At 42.6% G+C, this 25,618-nt stretch overlaps 1 protein-coding gene and 1 pseudogene across 8 annotated transcripts in view; both read left to right on the forward strand.

The window, feature by feature from the left end:
- TENM3 (teneurin transmembrane protein 3) overlaps positions 1-25,618 on the forward strand; it is a 398,700-nt gene that overhangs the window by 335,158 nt on the left and 37,924 nt on the right. For 3 of the 8 annotated variants that reach the window (XM_066632787.1, XM_066632788.1, XM_066632792.1), the window contains 7 exons: positions 1,016-1,283; positions 3,339-3,482; positions 11,451-11,700; positions 12,137-12,157; positions 20,654-20,886; positions 21,478-21,632; positions 23,189-24,063. In XM_066632787.1, coding sequence (XP_066488884.1) covers positions 1,016-1,283; positions 3,339-3,482; positions 11,451-11,700; positions 12,137-12,157; positions 20,654-20,886; positions 21,478-21,632; positions 23,189-24,063 — 1,946 coding nt within the window. The remainder of the gene's footprint in view (positions 1-1,015; positions 1,284-3,338; positions 3,483-11,450; positions 11,701-12,136; positions 12,158-20,653; positions 20,887-21,477; positions 21,633-23,188; positions 24,064-25,618) is intronic. The other 5 variants (XM_066632789.1, XM_066632793.1, XM_066632791.1 and 2 more) reach the window with 3 other exon arrangements.
- LOC136656517 (5S ribosomal RNA) lies at positions 15,043-15,162 on the forward strand (annotated as a pseudogene).

Below are 25,618 nucleotides of genomic sequence, written 5' to 3' on the forward strand. Positions count from 1 at the left end.
CAACTGCAGGATGCTTCAAGTGCCCTACTGGCATAGCTGTGCCAGTGCTGGAAACTTGGTTAGGATTGCACCCATAGTAGGATTCAAAAAATTTAAGTTACCCTTCTTGTCTTAAATAAATTAGGAAAGGTTCCTAGTAGGATGGAATTATGAAGTATTTTTCTTACCCTTATAGATTTATTTTGGGAGCAGTATTTGAGATATACAGTATAACCAAAATTTTATTTTGATTGTTAATGAATTAGGGAATTAACAGCCCAATCCTGAGCTCCCATGTCACGCGGCTTCGGCAGCACCGAAAACGGCTACAGATCCTATGCGCCACGGGCTACCGCAGGCGGCAACTCGGGAGAAGGGGATTTTTGTCCCCTTCTCCCAGGTAAGGGAAGTAGCCCTGCAATGACGCTACTCAAGTTAGCTACTCAAGTTACTCAAGGGTAAAAGGCATTTGTGTAGGGTGCTGAGCCCCACACAGACGTGCAGGATCTGATGGAGCAGAGCTAGCAAGAAGATCAACCAAGCAAGAGAGGAGTACCCTTGGTTCTCCTTAGGTTTATGCCCTTGTTTCCACCCAGACATATTAAAACAAAGGGGCTAGGTGAAAAAAGGAGTCTGGGAATAGAGTCCTCAACCTGGCAGGAACAAGTAGGAGATAGAAGCAAAAGTAATGGAGGAGGGTTGGGTTGTAAGATTGTAGTGCATACTATCCTCCCATTCCTTGCCTTTCCAGTGACATTCTTAAACAGTTGGGCAGCTGAGTAGTGGGAAGCAGTGGTGACGTCAGCAGTGGTGGTGGGGCACTGCATGAGCAAAAAAGGAGGGGAATTATAATTTGAGTGTCATGCTATCAATGGATCTTCACTTATTCAGACAGTAGATCCACTTGGACCATTCCTGTTTTAAAGATTTATTTGAGCTACATTTTCTGTAGAAAGTGCTACTCATTATTTACGGTACTGCAGTAACCAAATTCAACTTAACCTAAGCTATGTCATTTTATGTTTCATATTTTCAGGTACTCCATGAGGAGACCACAATCCCAGGAACTGACTTGAAATTGTCATATTTAAGCTCCAGAGCTGCAGGCTATAAATCTGTCCTTAAGATCACCATGACTCAATCCGTGATACCATTTAACTTAATGAAGGTTCATCTCATGGTGGCCGTTGTGGGAAGACTTTTCCAGAAATGGTTTCCTGCATCCCCAAATTTGTCTTACACATTCATATGGGATAAAACAGATGCATATAACCAGAAGGTCTATGGTTTATCAGAAGCTGTTGGTAGGTTTTATGTGTTTTGCTTTGGACGTGGTGGTGTGTTTTCATTTTGCTTTTGCATTATTGTCAAAACATAGCAGCACTCGGTGGCATAGCAAGCAGAGAAAGGGATGGCCCACTCCAGGTACCAGATCTGAAGGGGTGCCACGTGAAGCCCAGCCAAGGTGGCATTGGCAGACACCCTTCCCCAGCACCATTCCTTGGTGAGTTGACAAAGCTCAGAGCAGTAGCTTCTTAGCTTCAGAGCTAAGAGGCAGCCGCTCCAAGCTTTGTTGACTTGCTGTTTCATGTTCTTGCGAGCACTCCCAAAAATAGAAAGCAGCTACAGACTTGGCAAAGTCTAGAGCAATTGCTTCTCAAGAACAGGAAGCTGTGAAGGATTTGGCAAAGCTCAGAGTGGAAGCTAAAAAGTGACCACTTGGAGCTTTGCTTAGTTTATCACTGTTTCCAGCATTTTCACTGAACCTGGAAGTGACATCACAACATCACTGCCCTGGGCACCATGGCCCCTTGCGAGGCTGAAGGTATCGATCATTTTCTGTAAGTGTGTAGAAAAATGTTTACAGTGATTACCTGATAGAAGGAAGTTCAGTATTTGAGCATGTCAGGTAGAATTTTATTATAAAACTGTACCTTTCAGAGAGACGACAAAACAATTAGTTTCATTTGTGTAATGCTGTCTGACCCACCTAACATCTAGAGAAATAAATAATTTGAAGGAGTGAGTGGATCAGATCTAAAGCATCATAGCAATATAAAAAAAAACTTGCATAATTGCTTTAAAAAAAACAACCAAAATTATCTTAATTGCCTTAAAATGCTATTAAATATATGTTTTTTTCAAAACAGCCTTTAAATTATTTAATAGGAACCTTATGATCCAATCCTGACCTCATGGCAGTGATACAGCCACACCACGGAGGCATGTGTCACATCCAGTGGTGGGGGGGGTCAGGAGCCCTCCTCTAGGTAAGGAGACTTCTGTCCCCATACCTCTGGATAAACTCTCCGGTGACCTTGCACCTCTGTAGCTGGTTTAAGTCCGAGGAGAGTAAGGAGACGAGGCGGACTGCAACAATGGGAATAGGATCTGACATGCACAATTCTCGTTTCCTTCCCCAGTTTGTCCGGAGACTCACCCTCCCTACCCACAAAATGCACCCCCACTCCAATTTACTGACCCAGCCCTGCGGCCGCAGCAGCACAACTCCAGTACTGCTTCTGCTTTTGTGGCAGTAACTTGGACTGGGCCAGCAGCAGCATGCTCTGTATGTTATCACTGGGCCTTTAACAGAAGTGGGACACTGTCCTGCGGTCACAAAATGGGGGAGGCAGTATTGGGCTCCTTGTATTGTGTTTTCAGAGCTTCCATCTTTTATGAATCTGTACAGTTAATTGAGTGAAACATCATTCTCAGATTAAATTTACTCCCTTAATGAGCAAGAGCTGTCGGCAGAACTGACAACGTGTAAACCCTGGGGCGTGAGACTCTTGACATATCTACCACTATGCAGGCTGTACAGGTGCACTGGCTCCAGGTTTGATGAAATCGAATCTGACAAAATTTAAAGGCAGCTTTTCCTTCCAGTTTGTATTCAGAAACTAATTCAGGGTAATGTCTGATGACCTGATGTCCTTCTGATAGTATGAAACACAGACAACTTGAGTAAGTGTGAATATGTTAAGGTTTGGATCTTTCACTGATCCAAACATTAACATTGTGATACTGATGAATGCTGAAGTTATTCATTGTTGAAGCCATTTTTCCATGTTGGCTTCAGGTGATTCAGTCAGAAAAATTTTAACTGTGATCTTTTAATTGTTACTTAGTTTTTGTTTATTTAGCCAAAAATTATCTTGCAAAGAGGTATATTCTTTTAGGTTTTTCAAAGTATACACTTAATTAACAGCATCTAGATTATTTATCAGGTACAAAATACTTAATTGGTTCACAGCCATATATGAGTAAGATTGGAAAATGTAAATAAATTAATTCTAAACATCAAGAAGAAATCAATTTGAAGCTAGGAAGATTTTTTTGTTCTGTTTTTGTTCCAGTGTCTGTAGGTTATGAATATGAATCTTGTTTGGATCTCACACTCTGGGAAAAACGAACTGCCGTTTTGCAAGGCTATGAACTAGATGCCTCCAACATGGGTGGCTGGACACTGGATAAACATCATGTACTGGATGTTCAGAATGGCAAGTTTTATTAATTCTTATGTTACTCTTTCATCTTAATAGTCTTCCTTTTTGATAATTTGTAATAATTTGGCTAATTCATTGTTTGATAGCCAAAGGTTACAAGTAATTTTCACTCATGACAACTGCAGAATTATCCTTTAGTTAATGGTGAAATCTGCCAGCCTAACTGTAGCCAATGCCAAGATGAAGAAAATGCTGTTGAGATCAGATTCCAGTTCGCACTATCTGAAAACATTATGCCATGCCTTGTCGCTACCCACAAAATTGTAGCTTTTATGGACCAATGCAAGGGTCAAATAGAATAATTTCTTTTTATTTGATTTCTCATTTTGTATTGCTTCAAGTGCTGTACGCTATGCAAACAAGTACGTGTTTCCTAAACAGTTAATTGTCTTGTAGGTTATTTGCAATGGGGACAACTATTTTGTAGAAATAAAGGGTCCAGTCCTATCCAATTTTCCAGCACTGATGCAGCCATGCCAATGGGGCATGCACTGCACCCTGCACTTGAAGGGCTCCTCAAGGTAAGGGAATATTTGTTCCCTTACTTTAGGGCTGCATTGTGGCTGCATCAGCACTGGAAAGTTGGGTAGGATTGGGCCCAAAGTCCTTTTCCAGAATGCTGTGTAGGCCACATGAAAATAGGTACAACTTCTTGTTCCAAACTGGTGTACAGGAAACAGTGTCAACCATACTCGTATCTCTCCTTGTATTGTTCAGTCATACTTAGAAAGCATCCAAAAGATACCATTTGCATTACCAGTAATTTGATCTCCTCCATTCTGAATTCTGCTGCCCATCTGATTTTCTCTACTAACCAGATCAGCCACCTTTTTCCTCCTTTCCATTCCTTGCATTGCTTATTTGCTTTACTCATAAATAGCTTAAGCATCCTTTGTGCATGTGTTAAGTATCTTCGCTCTCTTCTTTCACTGCAGGTCTTCTCTTTTTTCTCTTCACCTCTTTGCTCTCTTCACTTCTTTCCGATTCAAGGATTTCTAATTCTAGCCCCTATACAGACCCATTTTAGTTGACTGCTCCTTACCATTGGATTGCTTTCTGCTGAAACATCTCACTGACTTTGTCAATTGCTTCATTTAAAACTCTGCAAAAACCCATTTTTTTCTCCAAGGCATTCTCTGCATGACCTGCTTTCTCCAAGCTCCACTTTCCCCCTTTTTCTATCAGGTTGCTATGTCTCTTCATTGTAGGCCTGTGGATTTTATTTCTGTACAGCAGCTTCTTGTTTGTAGATGCTTAATAATGGTGAAGAGTAGCTGTGAGCAGTCCCATTAGCACCAGGCCAGCCCTCACACATCTGTACTTAGCCTTGGTGCTGCAGGGGAGATAAATTATTATGACCCTACCTCCTAGCAGCAAAAGGCTAGCATCAGCTTCCGTGATTGGGAGGCATACTTAGCTGCTTGTTGCAGAACTGGAAGGTAATAGTCCTTATTGCCCTTCACAATTCCTCCTGCCTTTTCCAGCACTCTGAATGAGAATAAATGTCTTTCCTCTTTAGTCCACTGAGACTATAGCTAGACATTACAAAAGACACATGACTTCCCTGGAAGAGAGCAGCTCAGCTCCTCTCTCTGTCCTTCTCTGAGCAATACCTAGTAATGCAAAATGAATTTTTGAAGGTAGTCAATGAAGGAGATCAGGGGCAGGGAATCCTTCAGTGGCAGCCTCCCATAACATCTAGGTCTGCCACAGTGCAGCAGGAAGTCAGCAAAAATAATGCAATTTCCATTTCTGTTAGTAAGATTTTGTGCAGGAGAAATTCCCAGTGGGTTTTGCTCTTAGGCTGTGCTGCCGAGTACACTTACCTGTGTTTGTGTTCCTTTGAAATCATTGGGATTTCCCAGGAAATGTATTTATATTCAAGGTGTCAGAGAGCTTTATTATCTTAAATGACTAGTTCAGTTGAGGTGCCAGAGCCCTTCTTAACTCAGAGTTCCATAGCAATATGGCACCTGCCACAATTGCCATGTAATAATAATAATTTGTATATCTTCTTCCGTCCTCAAAGTCCAAAAATACATTGCAGGCTGTAGAGAGGACACAATTCATCTTTCACTGAAATGCAGTCAGTTTTAGAGTGAAATGTGAATGCTGTTTAACTGCAGGCAGCAATGACACATAGTATTTCATAGTTTAGTATGGAAAATAAACCACACGTATGTTGGCTTGACGTTATGTAATGGAAATTTGAGAAACTGAAAGGAATGATCTAAGATTTAAGTTAGCCTATGTTTAAAATGTTTTGCCTTTTCAAAGAGATGTCATGCTCCCTGCCCATCCTCCTACATAGACTGTGAGCATAATCCATTATAGAGAAGACAGAAAAAGACCAGTTGATGCAGAAACTTGAATTATGTAGGAAGCTGCCTTAAACTGAGTCAGATAACTGGCCCATCTATCTTAACATTATCAACACTGCTATATAACCGTGCACTCTCAATAAAAGCAACTTAAAGCAAGCAAATTGAGTAACATTTGTTATTTAGGCTGAAATGTTAAATGCACTTGCCTGGAAGTAACCTCCATTGAATAAAACAAGACTTACTTTTGAGTAAATAAGTATAGGATTGTGCTATAAAGCAGCAGGGAAAATATTTTGAAAAGGTCTTTGCCTTGTGCCAGAAGAACATAAGGGGAAGTACTTAATGAGCTGCCTTAAGGACAGCATTTCAAAAACAGAGTGCCATCCTTGAAAAGTTTCACTGGTCACCACTTGCCTAATTTCAAAAGGCAGAAGCAGCAGTGAAGGGCCTTCTGTGATGAACCACAACATACAGGGGTTCTATAGACATTCCACAGGTACCAACCTGATTGGAGGAGGCCATAATTCCAGCCCCTCCCTTCTTTCTCCAGATCTGCCCCTAGCCAGGGCCCAGGGCCTAAATTCTGCTGCCACTGTGAGGACAAAGCCTGACAGGGAGAGACTGCCCTTTAAAGCCTGTTTCCCAATTATGTGGATCAGGGGTGCTCACACTTTTTTGGCTCGAGAGCTACTTCGAAACCCAGCAAGGCCCGGAGATCTACCAGGGGGGAAGGAAGCGTCTGACAGACACCCCCTTTAATGTATGGAGCCCCTGCTGGAGTCTAGTCAGTTTCGTCAGTTTTGTTGCTGCATGCCTGAAGAGCAGCTAAAGTGTCAGTTTCAGTGTCAGTTTAGCTAAATATGTCAGTTTCGTCTAGTGATTAGACGAAACTGACATATTAACAGTTTGGAGAGACAGGGCTCCGCGATCTACTCATTTTGCCTCGCGATCTACCGGTAGATCACGATCCACCTATTGAGCACCCCTGATGTGGATAATTCCTCAAAAACCCATGCTGTAGTGTGTAGCCCTGGGTCTATGAAGGCTAGGCTCTGAAGGAGTTAAACTAACCACAGGCAGATAAAGCGCTAAAACCTTTGAAGTGTTTATTTAAAATATGAGGGAGTGAGGTAACGGATAGTGAAGAGAAAAATATAACAAGCGGCCCTGGGAAATGGCTTGGATGTTGCCAGTGCCAGTGCCTTGCTCCTAGCAAGGCTGCCCCATATAGGTGTGCAGGTCATACTCTGCACAAGGACCCCACATCCGAGGGGGTGGTGGTATCCCCTGGCTGGAATCTGCCTGTTCTCCACCTGTCATTTCCTCTACCAGCATGCTGCCACTAGAATTAGCTGGGCAGGCACCGCTGCCGTTTGACTTGCTGGCCTCAGTGTAAACTCACTGTGGAGTGGCTGGTGGCCACTGGACTGAGAAGGGCTGATGACTCTGGCTGCTATGTGGGACCCTCCTTCCAGACAACACTGGCAGTGGAAGAGAATTTTACTTGAGGTAGTGGAACCTTTTTCTAATATGCACAAAAGTGCTGTATGGACTGAAACAGCCTTGGATCACAAAAATACAAGCAAGCAATTACAGGTAAACATAAAAGTAATAATACTCTAAAATTCCCGAAAATGTCTATGTTGCTATGTTTTCTATCTTATACTTACTCCAAGCTCAATTGGAAGAGTCTCTGATCATCAGGAGGCAGGTAAGGGCTTTGCCACCCTTAGATGTGGTTTCTTACGTAACCAAACCAGAACACACCTGGTATTCTTGTTCTTGACCTTAATATAGGGTCAATCACAGGCCTTTGAACTTGAGGGTCAGAAAAACATTTTTAAACATTTATGATTGTTTTATATGAATTTGGGGTGCTGCTTCCAAAAAATTGCATCAGTTCTGCTCGTACTTTCAGAGATACGGTATAACCTTGTTAGTGAATGGTTCCTTCCTTCACCTTCAAGCAGCTTCCTTGCTTGGTTCAATGGTTCAAGCAGCCATGGCGTAGGCTTCCTCATGAGGAAGCTGCTTGAACCATTCACTAACAAGCTTATGCTGTATCTCTGAAACTAGCTGCAATAAGGCAAAACTGATGCCATTTTTTGAATCAGCACCCCAAATATACCCAAGAATAGATATAAGACAGCAAAATGTTTGTTGGCCTGTGTTATGTTACTAGTTCATTGGACTGAATAGTTTACAACCACTTGCACATCTCTACCAGGTCAGACCTGATTAGATGGACCTGGGTGCCTAATTGACTGATGCATGCCCATCCCAGCAGGTGGTCTGTCTTGGAGTTATCATTGTTGCTTGATCCAGAAAAAGAAGGGAAGGAATACTCAAAAATGACCTGTCTGCCTAGCCATGCCTGGCCTGACAATTTCTGATTACAGAGTGTCTCAGGGAACCCTTCGTCCAGTTGAACCTTAAACCAACAGTTTCCCTAAGGGAAACAGATAGGGAAAAGAAAGGAACAAGGAGAGCTCATTCATCAAAGTACCTTAAAATTAAGCATCAGTACTCTGACTTATGAAAATAGTCCAATAATAGTTGCTATTTATCTGTGATTGTGGCTGCAATACTAGTTATATGAGAACAGGGCCCACTGAACATAGTTAAGACTTACTTCTGAGTAATCATGCATAGAATTGCACTGTCTTCCTTTAATTGTTTTGGAAATGAGTGGTTACAGGATGAAACAACATGGAAGGCATGCTATAATTAGCATATATATAGAGATGTTATCATGTAATGACGTGTGTCTGTAGAGCTCAGTGGCATATCTAGAGGGGGTGCAAAGCGCTAAGTTTTGCAGGGAGCCTCACCACAGCATACAAGCAGCCCCTCCCCTTTGGAGCCACTCTGAGTGAGGCAGCTCCTCCCCACTGGAATGGCTCTAAAGGAGAGGGAGAGGGGCTGTTTGCAAGCTGCAGTGAGGCTCCCTTGCAAAACTTAGTGCTTTCAACCCCTCTAGTTATGCCACTGGTAGAGCTTAATGCATGTAAATCCGTATCATTCATAATTACCCTTTCAGCCAATCATGGAAACTGGTGCTCACAGGACCAAAGTGTAAGGATGAAGTTTTGCAGTATTTGTGGGGTCTTTGTTTTCTTTTTTATTTGGGAGTGGTTGCTATTCATGAGGTGAGTCAGCAGCTGTGTGTTCAAATTTATGTTCAGGAGACAATTTGACAAGTAGTGACTTTTCAAAATGATGCCTGTCTAATTGAGCAAATGAAGTGGCTCGTCATAATGGCAGGGTGGATGAGCTGGGGAAATTTATTCACAAGGGAGCGAAGATAGTGACAGGTGTTTATACGGACACCCTGAATCTCTGCAATAAATATTGTAATGTTCATCTTTCCCCTCTGTGGTAATAGAAGAGAGATGTGAAGGGGCAATTTTTCAAAGTAATGACAGAATAAATCAGGTGCCATAGTGCAGAGTGCTGACTTGTATGATACCGCTGATGAAAATTACAGAACTCAGCTATTTCAGCAAAATTATGGCTTCCTGATTGTCATAAATGATGTAATCATAGGAGGGGGATTTCAGATTCCATTAGCGCATTCTCACTCACTCTGTTCATTTGGAAATGTATTCAGTGTGCTGTTCCGATGCAGCTTCATTCAGATTGCTTTTCTTTTAAGTTTTTGGAAACCATTTTTATTTTCTCAGATTTCATAATGTAGATTTTCTCTAGCAGTTACCTTTCTCAGGTTTCAGGGCATTAGAAAAGTAATTGGCACAGCATAAGAACATGGCCCACTTGGGGAAATATTTATCGCATTAAGATTCAAGGGTAGCCTTGGGGTAGAGGGAGCACTTTCTAAACTCTCTAAATGATTTTTTTTGCTGGACTTGTTGTGAGAGGAAGGTATAATCTTTAGCACCTAGACTGTCTTTGAAATGTTGTACTCCCAGTCAATAAAACAAGTCTTACTATATAGTACAAAATGACGTGTGGTTTGCATGGATTATTCCACATTGAGATTTGTTGTCAATTGAGTGTAACAATAATAGCTGACCATTCTCACAGCAGACCTTGATTGAGTCATTGATCTGGATAATGATGAGGATAGTGGTCACATCTAACAGAATATAGTTCTAGCTGTGAAATCCTAACATTAGGTACATATTTTGCTTCTCCTGTGGAGGCTGTAAAAAATGATCCTGGTAACACACTTTGTCTTTTCCCAATGATCGTTGATACCTTCAAGCAGAATTAGGTTTAAAGGGCAGATGACCTGCCAAAACATTGTTGTTGTGTTTGACATACGAGTACAGAACTACAGATCCATTATAGAGCCAGGCTCTGGTGCCAGCGGTAAATTATTATTGTACATTCAATAAAGACCCTTTTGCAATGTGAAATCAAGACTGTCAGACAACTTCTTTGCAATAATAATGTATTGGTACTATTGTAGGGTTGTGGTTATATGATATTTAACAGCACGTATGTTTGCAATTTATTCTAGCAGTACAAGATGAAAGAATATAAATATAGCCACCTTCTTATCCCATCCAACAAAGGAAATGTGCCTGGAAATGAGTGCTGAGCATATGTTTCCCAGGGCTGAAAAGTCCATCTCAGAAGACCAAGCCGCACGCACACAACACCAGTCAGTTGGTTTGTTACCTGAAAACTGGTGCTGCTGAAGACAATCAGGTTGCACATTCATGGCTGTGTCTCCTGGATTGGGCTTTTCAACCCTGGGAAACCTATGTAAATGCTTGTTTGCACATTAATGTCCCCTGTTGGATTTGGTCCATTAAAGTCCAAACAAAATTCTGTTTTGCCAGATGTAGCCATATGTTTTAAATATACAGTGTAAATATACATTGTAGAAAAAAGATGTTTGATTAAAAGAAGATGTTTGATTATCCAACTTTCCAGCACTGATGCAGCCATGCCAATGTGGTGTGCACTGCATCCTATGGTGGTGGGGGGGGCAGTCATAGGGGCCTTCTAAAATTAAGGGAATATTTATTCCTTTACCTTGGAGCTGCATCGGTGCTGGAAGGTTGATTAGGATTGGGCCCTTTATCTGCTCCTGCAACATTTTTAATTGTTTTTATCTAATTGGATTTTTGTGTTTTTTAATTGGTTTATCATTGTGTTGTACATTGCTTTGAGCTTGAAGAAAAGTGGTATATACACCTTTTAAATAAATAAATATTAATTTTTGTCTAGTTACTGTGTCTCTGAATATATGTGGTAGCAGGAAAATTATGTTTGATATCTCTTTACATTCGTAGACTCAGGGCACAAGCCTAACTAGGTCTACTCAGAAGTAAGTCCTATTTTGTTCAAGGGGGCTTACTCTCAGGAAAGTAGGGGTAGGATTGCAGCCTAAGTTTGCAAATGCCATGCATGAAACTTTTATATATTTTGTCTTCTACATACCCTTTCCCTGATGACAGTAGCTATCCTGAAAATCAGAAGAACCAAAGGGATACGCCTGGAGCTCTGGTCACAGAGTGTGTGCAGATGCAAACTCTGGAGTTCAGCACTTATGAAATAGACCCGTTTTGTAGAATGTGAAATGTATTTTTACATTTTTTGCTGTGGGAATTTTGTCATTGCAAAAACATTCCACTAATATGGGAAATCATGTTTGTGTTTTCTTCAGGTATTCTCTATAAAGGCAATGGCGAAAATCAGTTCATCTCTCAGCAGCCACCAGTCGTCAGCAGTATAATGGGCAATGGTCGACGACGTAGCATTTCTTGTCCAAGTTGCAATGGTCAAGCAGATGGCAATAAGCTTTTGGCTCCAGTTGCCTTAGCTTGTGGTATCGATGGAAGTTTGTATGTAGGAGATTTCAATTATGTTCGACGAATATTCCCATCTGGAAACGTAACGAGTGTTCTTGAACTAAGGTATACATTTTACTCTTAAACTCATGGTTTTGGGTTTATGTTACGACTCACAGCCCAATCCTATCCACACTTTCCTGGGAGTAAGCCCCATTGACTCTAATGGGTCTTGCTTCTGAGTAGACATGCATAGGATTGGGCTGTCAGTCATTTTATGTATCTATCTTTATACATCTGAACAGACAAATGAAAAGCAGGTGCTTTAAAAATAATGTTTAAAAATGAGGCTGAACTACTATGGAATATTTTGTAATGCACTCATGCAGATAGCTGTCAAAAATATTGCAGCCATTCAGAGGATCAAAATGGATAAATAGAATTACAATTAACAACTTTACAGCATTATTACCCATTTATTCTTTCTTTCTTAATACTTCCTCTAACTTCTCCATCTAATTCTCCTGTTTGTTACTCTTCCTTTTATTGCCTTCCCACCAAGAAATAAAGATTTTAGACATAGGTAAGTATTTTAAACATCTTCATACTTTTTTTTTCAAAGCACGCTTTCCTTAAAAAAAAAAAAGCAAATAAATTCAATGAACTGAACCCTTGTAAAAACTATTGTGATTAAAAGGACTGAATACTCTATAACAGTAACAACTTAGGGCCCAATCCTATCCAACTTTCCAGCACCAGTGTAGCCGCAATGCAGTTCCAAGATAAGGAAACAAATGTTCCCTTACCTTGAGGAGGCCTCTGTGATTGCCTTCCCGCCACAGGATGCAGCACACGCCCCATTGGCCTAGCAGCACTGGCACTGGAAAATTGGATAGGATTTGGCCCTTAGATGACTGTCTTAAATCATATTAGATGTAAGTTTGCAAAATTGCTACTATTTAATATTAACCCAATTATTTCTCCATCCTATGTAAGTGCTGCTCATCTCCTTTCACCTCTTGTTTTCCCTCTCCAAACTATCTTTAAGGCAGTGTCTGTCTTTTGCTTTCCATAATATCCTCATCTAATCCTATCACCCCCATCTCCAACCTCTTTCTCCTGTTTCTAGTGGCCTAACTTTGCCCTGCTATCAAGATAGTTCAGTATTGCCCCAAACCACCCAAAATGCTGCATGTTTTGTAGGAACGTAGAAAGTTGCCTTATACTGTGTCAGATCATTCATTCAACAAGTCCAGTTATTGTCTGGCAGTGGCTTTCAGCCAAGTGTCTTTCTCAGCCCTACAGTCCTGCATGCAATGCTGATGTTCTGTCACTGCCCCTCCCTATGTACTTGCTTGTGAGGCACATGCTAATGTCTCCAACCAGCTTAGAATAGCAATCTGTAAGGGGTGCTCATTCAGCTGCATTCTGGTGAGCTTCACCAAAGAGAGTGAAAACAGGAAGCCCAGCACTTTGTCTTCTTGCTATTCGGCCACAACAGTGCTTGCTGTTGGCTAGAATAAATTTTTTAAAACACGGTGTGGGATTCCTTACTAGACATGAGCATTACATCACTGCTGTGTGGCACAGCTTCCAAATGTGTCATGCAAGATGCCGTTGACATTCAGAAGCCCTCCCTGTTTTCAGGAGTGCTCACTTCGTCTTTATTGTCATTGTGTGTTTTCTTCCTTTTCATTACGCAACTCCCTGGAGACACGCATTTCTCTTTTCCTGTTTTTATGCCTGGTTTCTGTTGAAGTTTCTGGGTAAATTGCTTTATGTGACTTTTCTTCCTTAATTGTAGAAGGGTTTTGCCTTTAAGAATTAATGTTTCACATATGTTGCTTTGTGTAGTGTCAGCAAGTAATGTTTTCCCCATGACTAAATAATATTCACACTTATTTTAAATTATAATCATAGTAGTCAGCTGCTGTCTGCTGTTCTCATTTTATATGCTCCTTACGGTTCATTGTTATGCTTTTTCATTTCAGTGCCCTCTACCCATTGAGATTTTGTGATGCTTTAGCAGTCTTTTTGCAAGAATATTTTAAAACTAAAAGTTTAGAGAATATTTCTACCTTGTGGCAAATTTACAATGTAGCAAATTCTATTGACTTCTGTTGTTACTTTATCACTTTTCAATTGTTTATATATTACTATGCTAAACCCATTGATGAATTAATGTCCGTTATATTTCCCATGATTTAACAGTACTGTACAGCACTCTGTCATATATGATGGAAATACATGAAGTGAAAGAATCACAGGATCCACTTTTCAAATTGCTCTTCTAAAGGAATCCAGTTGTCTTCAGTGGGGCAACTCTGAAGCATTTGTTCAGCCAGAAACAGTCAAATGCTCAGTAGTTTATCTAGATCACTACACAAGGAAGTTTGCAGAGGGAAGAGGGTGATAGTGTATTCATGTGGTGCTGAGGTCCTTCAAAATTATGCTGATCCAGAGGTTCCCCAGAGGCATGCAAAAACATGTGAAGAGCTGCACAGGCAACTGCAATAGCAGAGGTGGAATAATTTTTCTGCATGTTTTTATTACACCAACTGATAGTGCCTACATTAAGGTGAAGATTTTGTTTCAGTACTACACAGGGAATGTCTCACATTAGTCAGAAACAGCCATTTTGCAGCCAGCCAAGATTAGTATTGGTGATCTCCAGAGCTCAGAGATTGTGTCAAGCCTTTGAAGTCTCATGAATGGAGGTTATTTTCAATGATGTGGGTTCTCCTGGAGCATGCTAATGATTAATCTTCAGAGATTCAGCTGTCTGGCATGGGGCAAGCAGTGGCATAGCTAGTGTCATTTTCAAAACCAAATTACAAAGAAGGTTTCTCTGAACTCAGGGATAAGAAATGTTGCACTTGTCAGTCTGCCTCCATTACAATTGCACATGCATTTCTATCGATTTAATAATGCTAACAAAGAAGACGATGTAAAATCATAGAAGAATTGCTTATTATAGCTGCGCTTTTCAAAATGGCTTTTATAGAGATCTGTCATCAAAAAATACTCTGTAGCCGTAGGGCAAAGATATGCACACTTTATTATAGTTTTTTTAAAAAAAAAAATACAAATCAAATGTAGAGGAATGTCATTGATACGGTAAACATTTTGTAAAACGTTTTTATAGTTGTAAGAATAGTAATCTGTATAGTAATAGTACCTTGTGTATAGAAAAGGAACTTGCATTCCAAATCACGTAAGCAGTGCTTGCCAGTAACCCACTTTCTGACTGAAATATTTGTGCATCACGGTACTCAAATATGTTACCAGATATGCTCAGGGACTTGTTTAATAACATATGCTTACGGGGGTACAAAGTCAAGTTCAGAGACCATAGCATTGGCTTGCTACAAATCTCAGTGGAAACTAGCATTTAACGAGATCTACAGAGATGGAGATATAGGTGCAAACACAGTAGTATTTATTGGTGGGGGGATGAATGTACAATAAGTTGACAGCAACTGTTACCCTGCACATGCCTGATCTTGTCTGATCTCGGAAGCTAAGCAGAGTCAGGCCTGGTTAGTACTTGGATGGGAGACCACCTGGGAATACCGGGTGCTGTAGGCTTATACCATAGTCTTTCGAGACTGAAGGTTGCCAACCAAGAGTGAAGGAGAAAAGGATATGTTTCTCACACCCTCATGCATGCTACTAAAAACTGTGGCATTAGTTACTAGGTAGAATAAAAGCACAGGAAAAACTCTACTGTCCTGAAAGGGGAATTGTGGTGATGCAAAATAGAGGAGGGAGAAGAGGTGAGGGGAAAAAGGTGAGGTAAGGGGTTGCTCACAAAGGGACATTAACTTCCATGGAGTTTAGGAAGTCATCCAAGAACAAGAAAGCTGGAAGGGGAAGGGTGGGAAGCAGAGAAGCAGGAGACCAAATATGAAAAAGATTTATTCAACCAAAAAATATCCACAATGGAGAGTTTGCTCTGCCATGCCCTTGCCACTCTTACAAACCGATTCTATGCTTCTCCTCTACAGAGATCAAAATGGTCCACCGCTGCATCCTGTGTTGGGGGGGGCAGTTGCAGAGGTCTCCTCTGGATAAGGGAACATTCATTTCCGTATCTAGGAGTTAGCCTCTGAAGTGTGGAGAGGTTTACTCAGACATATGTTAGCATGAACCCATGTTCATGCCACCACCATGTGAACCTATACCACAGAATCGGGTCCCGGAAGGGTGCTAGGAGCCACCACTGTCACTGCACCCATCCCCTTTTTCTGGATCCAATCTGCCATTCTCCCGCCCCTTGCCCCATTGTGCCCTTTCCCCACTCCTGTTTCTGCCTTGTTCTCCTCTCCTCTGCCCCCATTTTACCCATTCCCATTCCTTATTCCCCTAGTCTCAGGAATAGGTGACCAGGATTCTACCTGCTCCCAATTTCCTAGGGGACAGTTCAGGAGAACAGTACATTAGAACATAAGATTCCTGCTGGATCAGGTCCAGGGCCCATCTAGTTCAGCTTCCTGTATCTCATAGCGGCCCATCAGATGCCTTAGGGAGCACACAAACTAATAAGATACATAAGAACATAAGAACAGCCCCACTGGATCAGGCCATAGGCCCATCCAGTCCAGCTTCCTGTATCTGACAGCGGCCCAGCAAATGCCCCAGGGAGCACACCAGATAACAAGAGACTTCATCCTGGTGCCCTCCCTTGCATCTGGCATTCTGAAATAACCCATTTCTAAAATCAGGAGGTTGCGCATACACATCATGGCTTGTACCCCATAATGGATTTTTCCTCCAGAAACTTGTCCAATCCCCTTTTAAAGGCGTCTAGGCTAGACGCCATCACCACATCCTGTGGCAAGGAGTTCCACAGACCAACCACACGCTGAGTAAAGAAATATTTTCTTCTGTCTGTCCTAACCCGCCCAACACTCAATTTTAGTGGATGTCCCCTGGTTCTGGTATTATGTGAGAGTGTAAAAAGCATCTCCCTATCCACTCTGTCCATCCCCTGCATAATTTTGTATGTCTCAATCATGTCCCCCCTGAGACGTCTCTTTTCTAGGCTGAAGAGGCCCAAACGCCGTAGCCTTTCCTCATAAGGAAGGTGCCCCAGCCCCATAATCATCTTAGTCACTCTCTTTTGCACCTTTTCCATTTCCACTATGCCTTTTTTGAGATGCGGCGACCAGAACTGGACACAGTACTCCAGGTGTAGCCTTACCATCGATTTGTACAACGGCATTATAATATTAGCTGTTTTGTTCTCAATACCCTTCCTAATGATCTCAAGCATAGAATTGGCCTTCTTCACTGCCGCCGTACATTGGGTCGACACTTTCATCGACCACCACCACCCCAAGATTTCTCTCCTGATCTGTCACAGACAGCTCAGAACCCATCAGCCTATATCTAAAGTTTTGATTTTTTGCCCCAATGTGCATGACTTTACACTTACTGACATTGAAGCGCATCTGCCATTTTGCTGCCCATTCTGCCAGTCTGGAGAGATCCTTCTGGAGCTCCTCACAATCACTTCTGGTCTTCGCCACTCAGAAAAGCTTGGTGTCGTCCGCAAACTTTGCAACCTCACTGCTCAACCCTGTCTCCAGGTCATTTATGAAGAGGTTGAAAAGCACCAGTTCCAGGACAGATCCTTGGGGCACACCGCTTTTCACCTCTCTCCATTGTGAAAATTGCCCATTGACACCCACTCTCTGTTTCCTGGCCTCCAACCAGTTCTCAGTCCACGAGAGGACCTGTCCTCTAATTCCCTGACTGTGGGAGTTTTTTCAGTAGCCTTTGGTGAGATACTTGCGGTCTTGAGAGGCAACTCAGCAGATGCTGATGTTCAGCTTTTCCATTCAGTGCAAGAGGCACAGAGGAAGAAGGGAAGTAGGAAAAGCAGCAAAGAGTTGGTTACATGTCCTCAGAATTTGGAGTGGTGCAAATATTCCAGGATTGCTGAGGAGATAGGAATGTTTAACTGGGCACAAGTGAGTAATCATCAGACAGACCAAGTTAGATGGAAGGAGAATGCTCTCTTTTGGGGTCTAGGCCAGTCTTCTGACCACAGTCCAACATGTAATTCTTTTGAGAGTTTGGGCTCAATCTTACCTAATATGTTGGTCATTGATGACCCTTAATGCGCCATCCCTAGTTCTTAGGAATTGGGATGAGAAATTCTTTTGTGAATAGGTCAAAATAATGGATTTAGGAGACTGGGAAACGGGTGAGATGCTGGAGTGGGTAGAGCCAAAAAGTGGATTGTTACACCTTTGTTGTGTAAGAGCTTGGACAACAAATGGACATATGACCAGGCTTTGTATATGAATGGGAAAGAATCTTTGGCTACAATCAGAAGTCCAAGAAACTTCTTTTTCCTTGAGGGTGTGAAATTGCTGAGTTATGCAAATAAAAACGTAAGAGGAACCTTGCTGGATCAGGCCTAGGATCTAGCCCAGCTTCCTGTATCATACAGTAGGCCACCAGATGCCTTCGGAAGCACAATGACCTGGAAGACATATAGGATGTTTTCAGGCAAGGTGCAGGCACTTGGACATTTTCAGGAGTCTGCATCCTGTGTGGGGGAGGTCAGTCCCAGATGTCTCCTTGAGGTAAAGAATGGGTCTCCTTGGATGTGTGCCAGCCATTCTGCTGGCACAAAACTGAGGACAGCAAGGGACAGGGAATGGGGGGATGAACAGGGATATGATCCTGGTGTAAGCCAGTGCTGCCAGGATCCACCCACCTACTCCATTCTATCTCCTGCCTGCCCAGACACTCCTCCATTTGTCCCATCACTTAGCCCCAATGCCAACTTTACCAGCACTTGGCAGTGGGCAGTTCCTCTGTTAGTGTGTGCATGACTGCCAGCCGTGTGCACTGCTAGCCTCTTTTCGCGATGTTGCAACTGCACTTCCACTTGTGGAATGCCTAGTTTCGATTGGAGCCTAAATGCCTTAAGGATTATCCCAAACGGGTTTAGGTGTATAGCTTTGTTTAATTAACAGCCCAATTCTATCCTTGACTGCTGGTACAGCCTCCGTTGCATCCTGTTGATTGGCTGGAGATCAGGCCAGCTAGGACAGCTAATGGAACAATTTTTACTTATCTCTTCTGCTGCTTCCTGGTCACCTTTGAAACTCCTGAAACTCCTGAAACTACACAAGCTCAGTGGTTCTCAAACTCTGAGGGAGCTTTACTCCCTCAGTAAGTCTTTGTGGGGGAGGGGCTAGGGCAGCAACGCAATCCCCAGGATCGCACTGCTAAGGGGAGCGAGGGGGGTGCTTGTGAATTACTTTCAGAAGGCAGGGCTGCAGCAGGTGCGGGGAGCCCTGCACAGCGGTCCCCGAGGCTTGGAATGTTCAGAGAAAGTGGGCGCAAAGCACTTCTATTTTGCAGGAGGCGCTTTGCGCCCACTTTCAGTGAAAGTTCCAAGCCTCAGGGAGCGCTGTATAGGGCTCCCCATACCTCCTGCAGCGTGCTGTAGTCCTGCCTTCTGAAAGTAAGTCACAAGCACCCCCTGTTGTCCCCCCAAACGGATGCGATGCTGGGAATTGTTTCCCTGCTTCTCCCCTTCCCCTGCCCCTTAAAGGGACAGGGGAACCTTTATACGAACTGGTGGGTCGCGACCCACCAGTTTGAGAACCACTGCAGTAGCTCATCTGCTGGTGTAGCTCTGAGAACCTTCTAAGGGTGTGTCCGAAACAGAAGGGGGTGTAGTATGCAGCAGAGCTGCAAATATCTTCCCCTGTCCCACCCCTGAACTTACCTCTCTTCTGGCCAGGGTCCATTGATCTCTGATCTGCAGGCCACTGACAGCAGCATGTGGCCTTCTGGGCCTCGCACTGGTGGATGCACTCTGCAGCAGTGAAGAGGCTACTGCACCAGCAGCCAACCCAATAATCAAATAGAATTGGTCCCTAGTGCTGTTCACACAAAGAAATATAAATGTGTATTCTTTAAAAAGGACCTCACAGTCAACAAAGGATCAGCAAATTGATGAACTGACATGAGCCTATGCATGTTTATTCAAGTCAATAGATTTCAGTAGGACTTAATCCTAGGTAACTGTGTATAGCAGTGGTTCCCAAACTGGTAGGTCATGACCCACCAGCTGGGGAAGCACTTATCCCTGCCTTTAAGGCGCAGGGAGGGAGAAGGCAGAGATTCAATTCCCAGGATCATGCTGCTCCTGGGGACAGGAGGAGATTTTTTTACTTACCTTCAAGCAGCGCTGGAGTCCTGAGGGGTCTGGAGAGTTGTCCGCAGGGCTCCCCGTGCCTCCAAACATATTTTTAAAAAAAGAAAAAAGGGCACTTCCAGTTTTCATCACAGAACCAAAAGTGCCCCCTTTTTCTTTTTTATCTGCTTGGATGTGCCAGGAGCCTTTCAGAGGGCTTCCCAGATCAACTCCCCTGGACCCTTCAGGACTCCCGTGCTAGCTGGAGGTAAGTTTTTTTTTTAAATAAAAATCTGCTTCCATCCCCAGCAGCAGCGCAATCCAGGGGATTGTGTTGCTGCCATAGGCCCCTCCCCACACACACTTACAGTGCTCCCAACTCCCTTATAGGGGTTTGGGAAGCACTGGTGTATAGGATTTCAGCAAAGAGCAATTTGAAAAAACAGATCCTGTACCTTGAATGGATCTGAACCAAACAGTGAAATTATTTATTTGGAAGCAACTTCTCAAAACTAAGATCACAGAATCAGAGTTAAAATGAACCCAGAGTGAATTCATTCCATTGCCCTGTGATGAGAGAACACTCCACTCAAAAGCCTGTTTTCATTTGCTCTCGCTGTCATACAGTTTGCAAAAGGAGGCATATTGTGCTTAGTTGATTTGATTGGGGCCTTGCACAACTCTGAGGGCTTCAAGTGACAACAGACCTCCTGAAGTGTGTATTAAAATCATTTTCATCATACTTCGGATAACATCTGTGTTCACCGTGACTTTATAATGAAGAGTTACTTGCTTTGTCTTCTTTCTATTACTCACTCCCCCAATTCAGAGTTTGATCTTGTACAATGTGAGAAGCAACTTGGGCATGTTGTGTAATGTACTTTATGCTGAAATACATTGTTTTCCTTTTTGCAGCAGTAATCCAGCTCATAGATATTACCTTGCAACTGACCCGGTCACAGGAGAACTGTATGTTTCTGACACAAACACACGAAGGATTTATCGTCCAAAGTCACTCACTGGGGCAAAGGACCTGACAAAAAATGCTGATGTGGTAGCAGGGACCGGAGAGCAGTGCCTTCCATTTGATGAAGCAAGATGTGGTGATGGTGGCAAAGCTGTGGAAGCAACTCTCATGAGTCCAAAAGGTGAAGAAAACTGTCTATTTATGGAGAGGAGATGCAGTTCAGGCTACATGTCATTGCATTTAATGCGGTCTCATTTTTTATTCAGTCCTGTGTTTCCAAAATACTTCCGTTTGGGGCGTGCAAAGCCATCCAAAAGAAAAACTGTAAGAAAAAGTGAAGTTTAATTTTTTTTTAAACTTTGAGCATTCACCAAATATTGTCACACATTACAAATATTCTTCACATGCTATGAAAACATTATATCAAGCGAATTGCAAAGGATGCAGTCCATAAGCTCTTTTGAAATGAATTGCTTATGCACAGTGCTTGACAGATTGCAACCAACAAGCACAGTGTTTTACTTTTATACCTGCTGTTTTGATGTACTCGCTGCATCTGGTAAAGCATCATAAATCTATACAGTAAATTTTAGCTAGTTATTCTTTGTAATGTTGTGTGTAATCTTTAAAATACATAGTTTCTGTCCAGATCCTCAGACCTATTCAATATTGCGAGAAACTAGAGGGGGGAAAAAACTGGTGAACAAATTGGGCAGGAAAACATGTACATTGTAATGAAGGGAAATCAAGCTCTTTTTTCTTTCAACCCCAGGAGTGGCAATAGACAAGAATGGATTGATCTACTTTGTTGATGGGACTATGATCAGAAAAGTGGACCAGAATGGAATAATATCAACTTTACTTGGCTCTAATGACCTGACTTCAGCTCGACCTTTAACGTGTGATACCAGCATGCATATTAGTCAGGTATTTTGAACATGGAAATCATAGCAGTCTGTGTTTAGAAATGCAGATGTTTAGGAAAAGATCAATATTATAGAATTAAAAATGCCCTTTTCTGTCCATTTTGACACTAAACATATAGAAAGCATTGTTTTCTGCACAATGTGGTGGATAACCATGTATTTTCTCAAGAAACAGTACAATAAAAATACAGCAAATATATTAGAAAAATGTACTGATGTTTTTTTTAAAATATAAACTTCAACTAATGCTTCCCATCTGCTATTTTGGATGCCACATTTTATTTAAACATTAGAGAATTTTTTTGTATTTAATTCTAGCAGTTTTACTTGGCAGTGAAAAGATTTTTGCTCTGAGAGAAGAACAATATGTTTTGTACTGGAATTGGATCCTGCCTTTATAATTGACTTACTATTTAACATCCAGTTCAAATATTTCTAAGTGCAAAATGTCACCCAGATTGAAACGGGTTGTAATCCAGCAGAAACTGGTCATGGCTTAAGTCCCGTTAAACCCATGGAACATGTTATCACAACTGAATTATGGGTGTAATTCTAACTCATTTTCCAGCACCAAGGTAAGGGCAATGCAACTCCGAGGTAAGGGAACAAACATTGCCTTACCTTGAGGAGGCCTCTGTGACTGCCCTCCCCAACTGCAGGATGCAGCACACTCCCCACTGGCAGAGCTATGCCAGTGCTGGAAAGTTGGTTAGGATTGCACCCTAAGTCTCATTTCTGTCTATGGGACTTCGTCATAATTAATTTTAGCTGGATGGATCGGGGTCAGTCCTGTTGGAATCAATGGAGAATAAATATAAATCATGCTATGTAAGACGGGGTATAGTGTGTATAAACATTTATTTTCCTTTTCCTTTAGGACAGCCCAATCCTACTTAACTCCCCATGTGCAGATGCAGCTGCGCCAGTGGGGCACGTGCTGCATCCCATGAGGGAGTTTCAACCTATGAAGGCCTCCTCAAGGTAAGGGAACATTTATTCCCTTGCACTGGGGTAAGCCTTCACAACCCCACTGGGTCTACTCAGTCCTGCACCAGCCATATAGTTAGCACAAATCCAAGTGGGCTAGGGTACTGGCAGTGCCGCTGCTGTAAAACCCTTCCCCATTCCCAGCCTCTGTCTGTCCCCTCCCTGTCTCAGTCTCCTCCCATGCCCCCCCCACACTGACTTACTGGCACTGGGGGACAAGGATGGATCCTGGCGTGTGGGCACAGCAGCTCAATGCTTGCAGCAGTGGCCTTGGCTGTGCTATATAGTGTGTTGCATTTTGCAACAGCTATAAAGACGCCGGAACGCTGGTTGTGGCAGCATAAGGCCATTGTAGGATTAGGCCATAATTCTAGTTTTTCGTCTTCATTTTAGGTGCATTAATTTATACTGCTGAATTTTCTTTCATCTGTGTCCTTTTATGTAACTACTTAAATGTCCAGAACTGTTCCAAAAGTAATACCTAGAACTCATATTCAGTTCAATCAGAAAATCAGCTTTACTAAGGCCAAGCTAACTACTTTTCTAATAAAGTGTCTTTCCTTTGCAAAGGTGCGCCTGGAGTGGCCTACAGATTTAGCCATCAACCCAATGGATAATTCCATATACGTATTGGATAACAACATAGTTCTTCAGATTACTGAAAATCGACAGGTCCGCATTGCTGCTGGGAGACCAATGCATTGCCAAGTTCCTGGAGTGGAGTACACAGTGGGGAAACATGCAGTACAGACCACCTTAGAATCAGCCACTGCTATTTCAGTGTCTTATAATGGGGTACTTTACATTACAGAAACGGATGAAAAGAAGATTAACAGAATAAGACAGGTCACAACTGATGGAGAGATCTCATTAGTGGCTGGAATACCTTCCGAGTGTGATTGCAAAAACGACGTTAACTGTGACTGCTACCAAAATGGTGATGGCTATGCTAAAGATGCCAAACTTAATGCCCCATCTTCGTTAGCTGTATCACCTGATGGAACGTTATACATTGCAGATCTTGGAAATATTCGAATACGAGCTGTGTCAACAAACAAACCGTTACTGAACTCGTTGAACTTTTATGAAGTAGCCTCTCCAACTGATCAAGAACTCTATATCTTTGATGTCAATGGGACTCACGAGTACACTATGAGCTTAGTCACAGGAGACTATCTCTACAATTTTAGCTACAGTAATGACAACGATATTACTGCAGTGACAGATAGCAATGGAAATACCCTTCGTATTAGGCGGGATCCCAACCGGATGCCAGTGAGGGTGGTGTCTCCTGACAATCAAGTCATCTGGTTAACTATAGGCACCAATGGATGCTTGAAAAGCATGACAGCCCAAGGACAGGAGTTAGTCTTATTTACGTATCATGGCAACAGCGGACTCCTGGCAACTAAAAGTGATGAGACTGGGTGGACCACGTTTTTTGAGTAAGTACCAGGAAATATTATATGCTACTTTCTGGGTATGTTTAACTTGATGAACTCATGGTAATTTGAAACTGGTGATTACTATACAGCTGATTTGTGCACCAAGGCTAAGTAACTGATTACAAAGTAAGTTTCCAAACCCATTCACAACTTTGTTTTGAATTGATTAGCTTGACAGATGCTTTCTGCAGGAATCTAACTTGCGCCTGCCCTTTACACAAGTAAATATTAGATGGCACCAAGCTTGTATTCAAGACTTGTGTTAGCCAAATTAGCTTTCATATGTTTCTGTGGTGAAGCTAAGCTTAGCTTTAGTTACTACAATAAACTCCAGTTTTCAGTAGGTATAAATCCTAACATCCTGAAGAACATAAGAACAGCCCCACTGGATCAGGCCATAGGCCCATCTAATCCAGCTTCCTATATCTCACAGCGGCCCACCAAATGCCCAGGGAGCACACCAGATAACAAGAGACCCATCCTGGTGCCCTCCCCTACAGCTGGGATTCTGACTTAACCCATTCCTAAAATCAGGAGGTTGCGCATACTCATCATAGCTTGTACCCCATAATGGATTTTTCCTCCAGAAACTCATCCAATCCCCTTTTAAAGGCGCCTAGGCTAGATGCCAGCACCACATCCTGTGGCAAGGAGTTCCACAGACCGACCACACGCTGAGTAAATAAATATTTTCTTTTGTCTGTCCTAACCCGCCCAACACTCAATTTTAGTGGATGTCCCCTGGTTCTGGTATTATGTGAGAGTGTAAAGAGCATCTCCCTATCCACTCTGTCCATCCCCTGCATAATTTTGTATGTCTCAATCATGTCCCCCCTCAAGCGTCTCTTTTCTAGGCTGAAGAGGCCCAAACGCCGTAGCCTTTCCTCATAAGGAAGGTGCCCCAGCCCCGTAATCATCTTAGTCGCTCTCTTTTGCACCTTTTCCATTTCCACTATGTCTTTTTTGAGATGCGGCGACCAGAACTGGACACAATACTCCAGGTGTGGCCTTACCATCGATTTGTACAACGGCATTATAATACTAGCCATTTTGTTCTCAATACCCTTCCTAATGATCCCAAGCATAGAATTGGCCTTCTTCACTGCCGCCGCACATTGGGTCGACACTTTCATCGACCTGTCCACCACCACCCCAAGATCTCTCTCCTGATCTGTCACAGACATCTCAGAACCCATCAGCCTATATCTAAAGTTTTGATTTTTTGCCCCATTGTGCATGACTTTACACTTACTGACATTGAAGCGCATCTGCCATTTTGCTGCCCATTCTGCCAGTCTGGAGAGATCCTTCTGGAGCTCCTCACAATCACTTCTGGTCTTTACCACTCGGAAAAGTTTGGTGTCGTCTGCAAACTTAGCCACTTCACTGCTCAACCCTGTCTCCAGGTCATTTATGAAGAGGTTGAAAAGCACCGGTCCCAGGACAGATCCTTGGGGCACACCGCTTTTCACCTCTCTCCATTGTGAAAATTGCCCATTGACACCCACTCTCTGCTTCCTGGCCTCCAACCAGTTCTCAGTCCACGAGAGGACCT

This window comes from Tiliqua scincoides, chromosome 6 (genome assembly GCF_035046505.1).
Source record: "Tiliqua scincoides isolate rTilSci1 chromosome 6, rTilSci1.hap2, whole genome shotgun sequence".
Taxonomy (NCBI): domain Eukaryota; kingdom Metazoa; phylum Chordata; class Lepidosauria; order Squamata; family Scincidae; genus Tiliqua; species Tiliqua scincoides.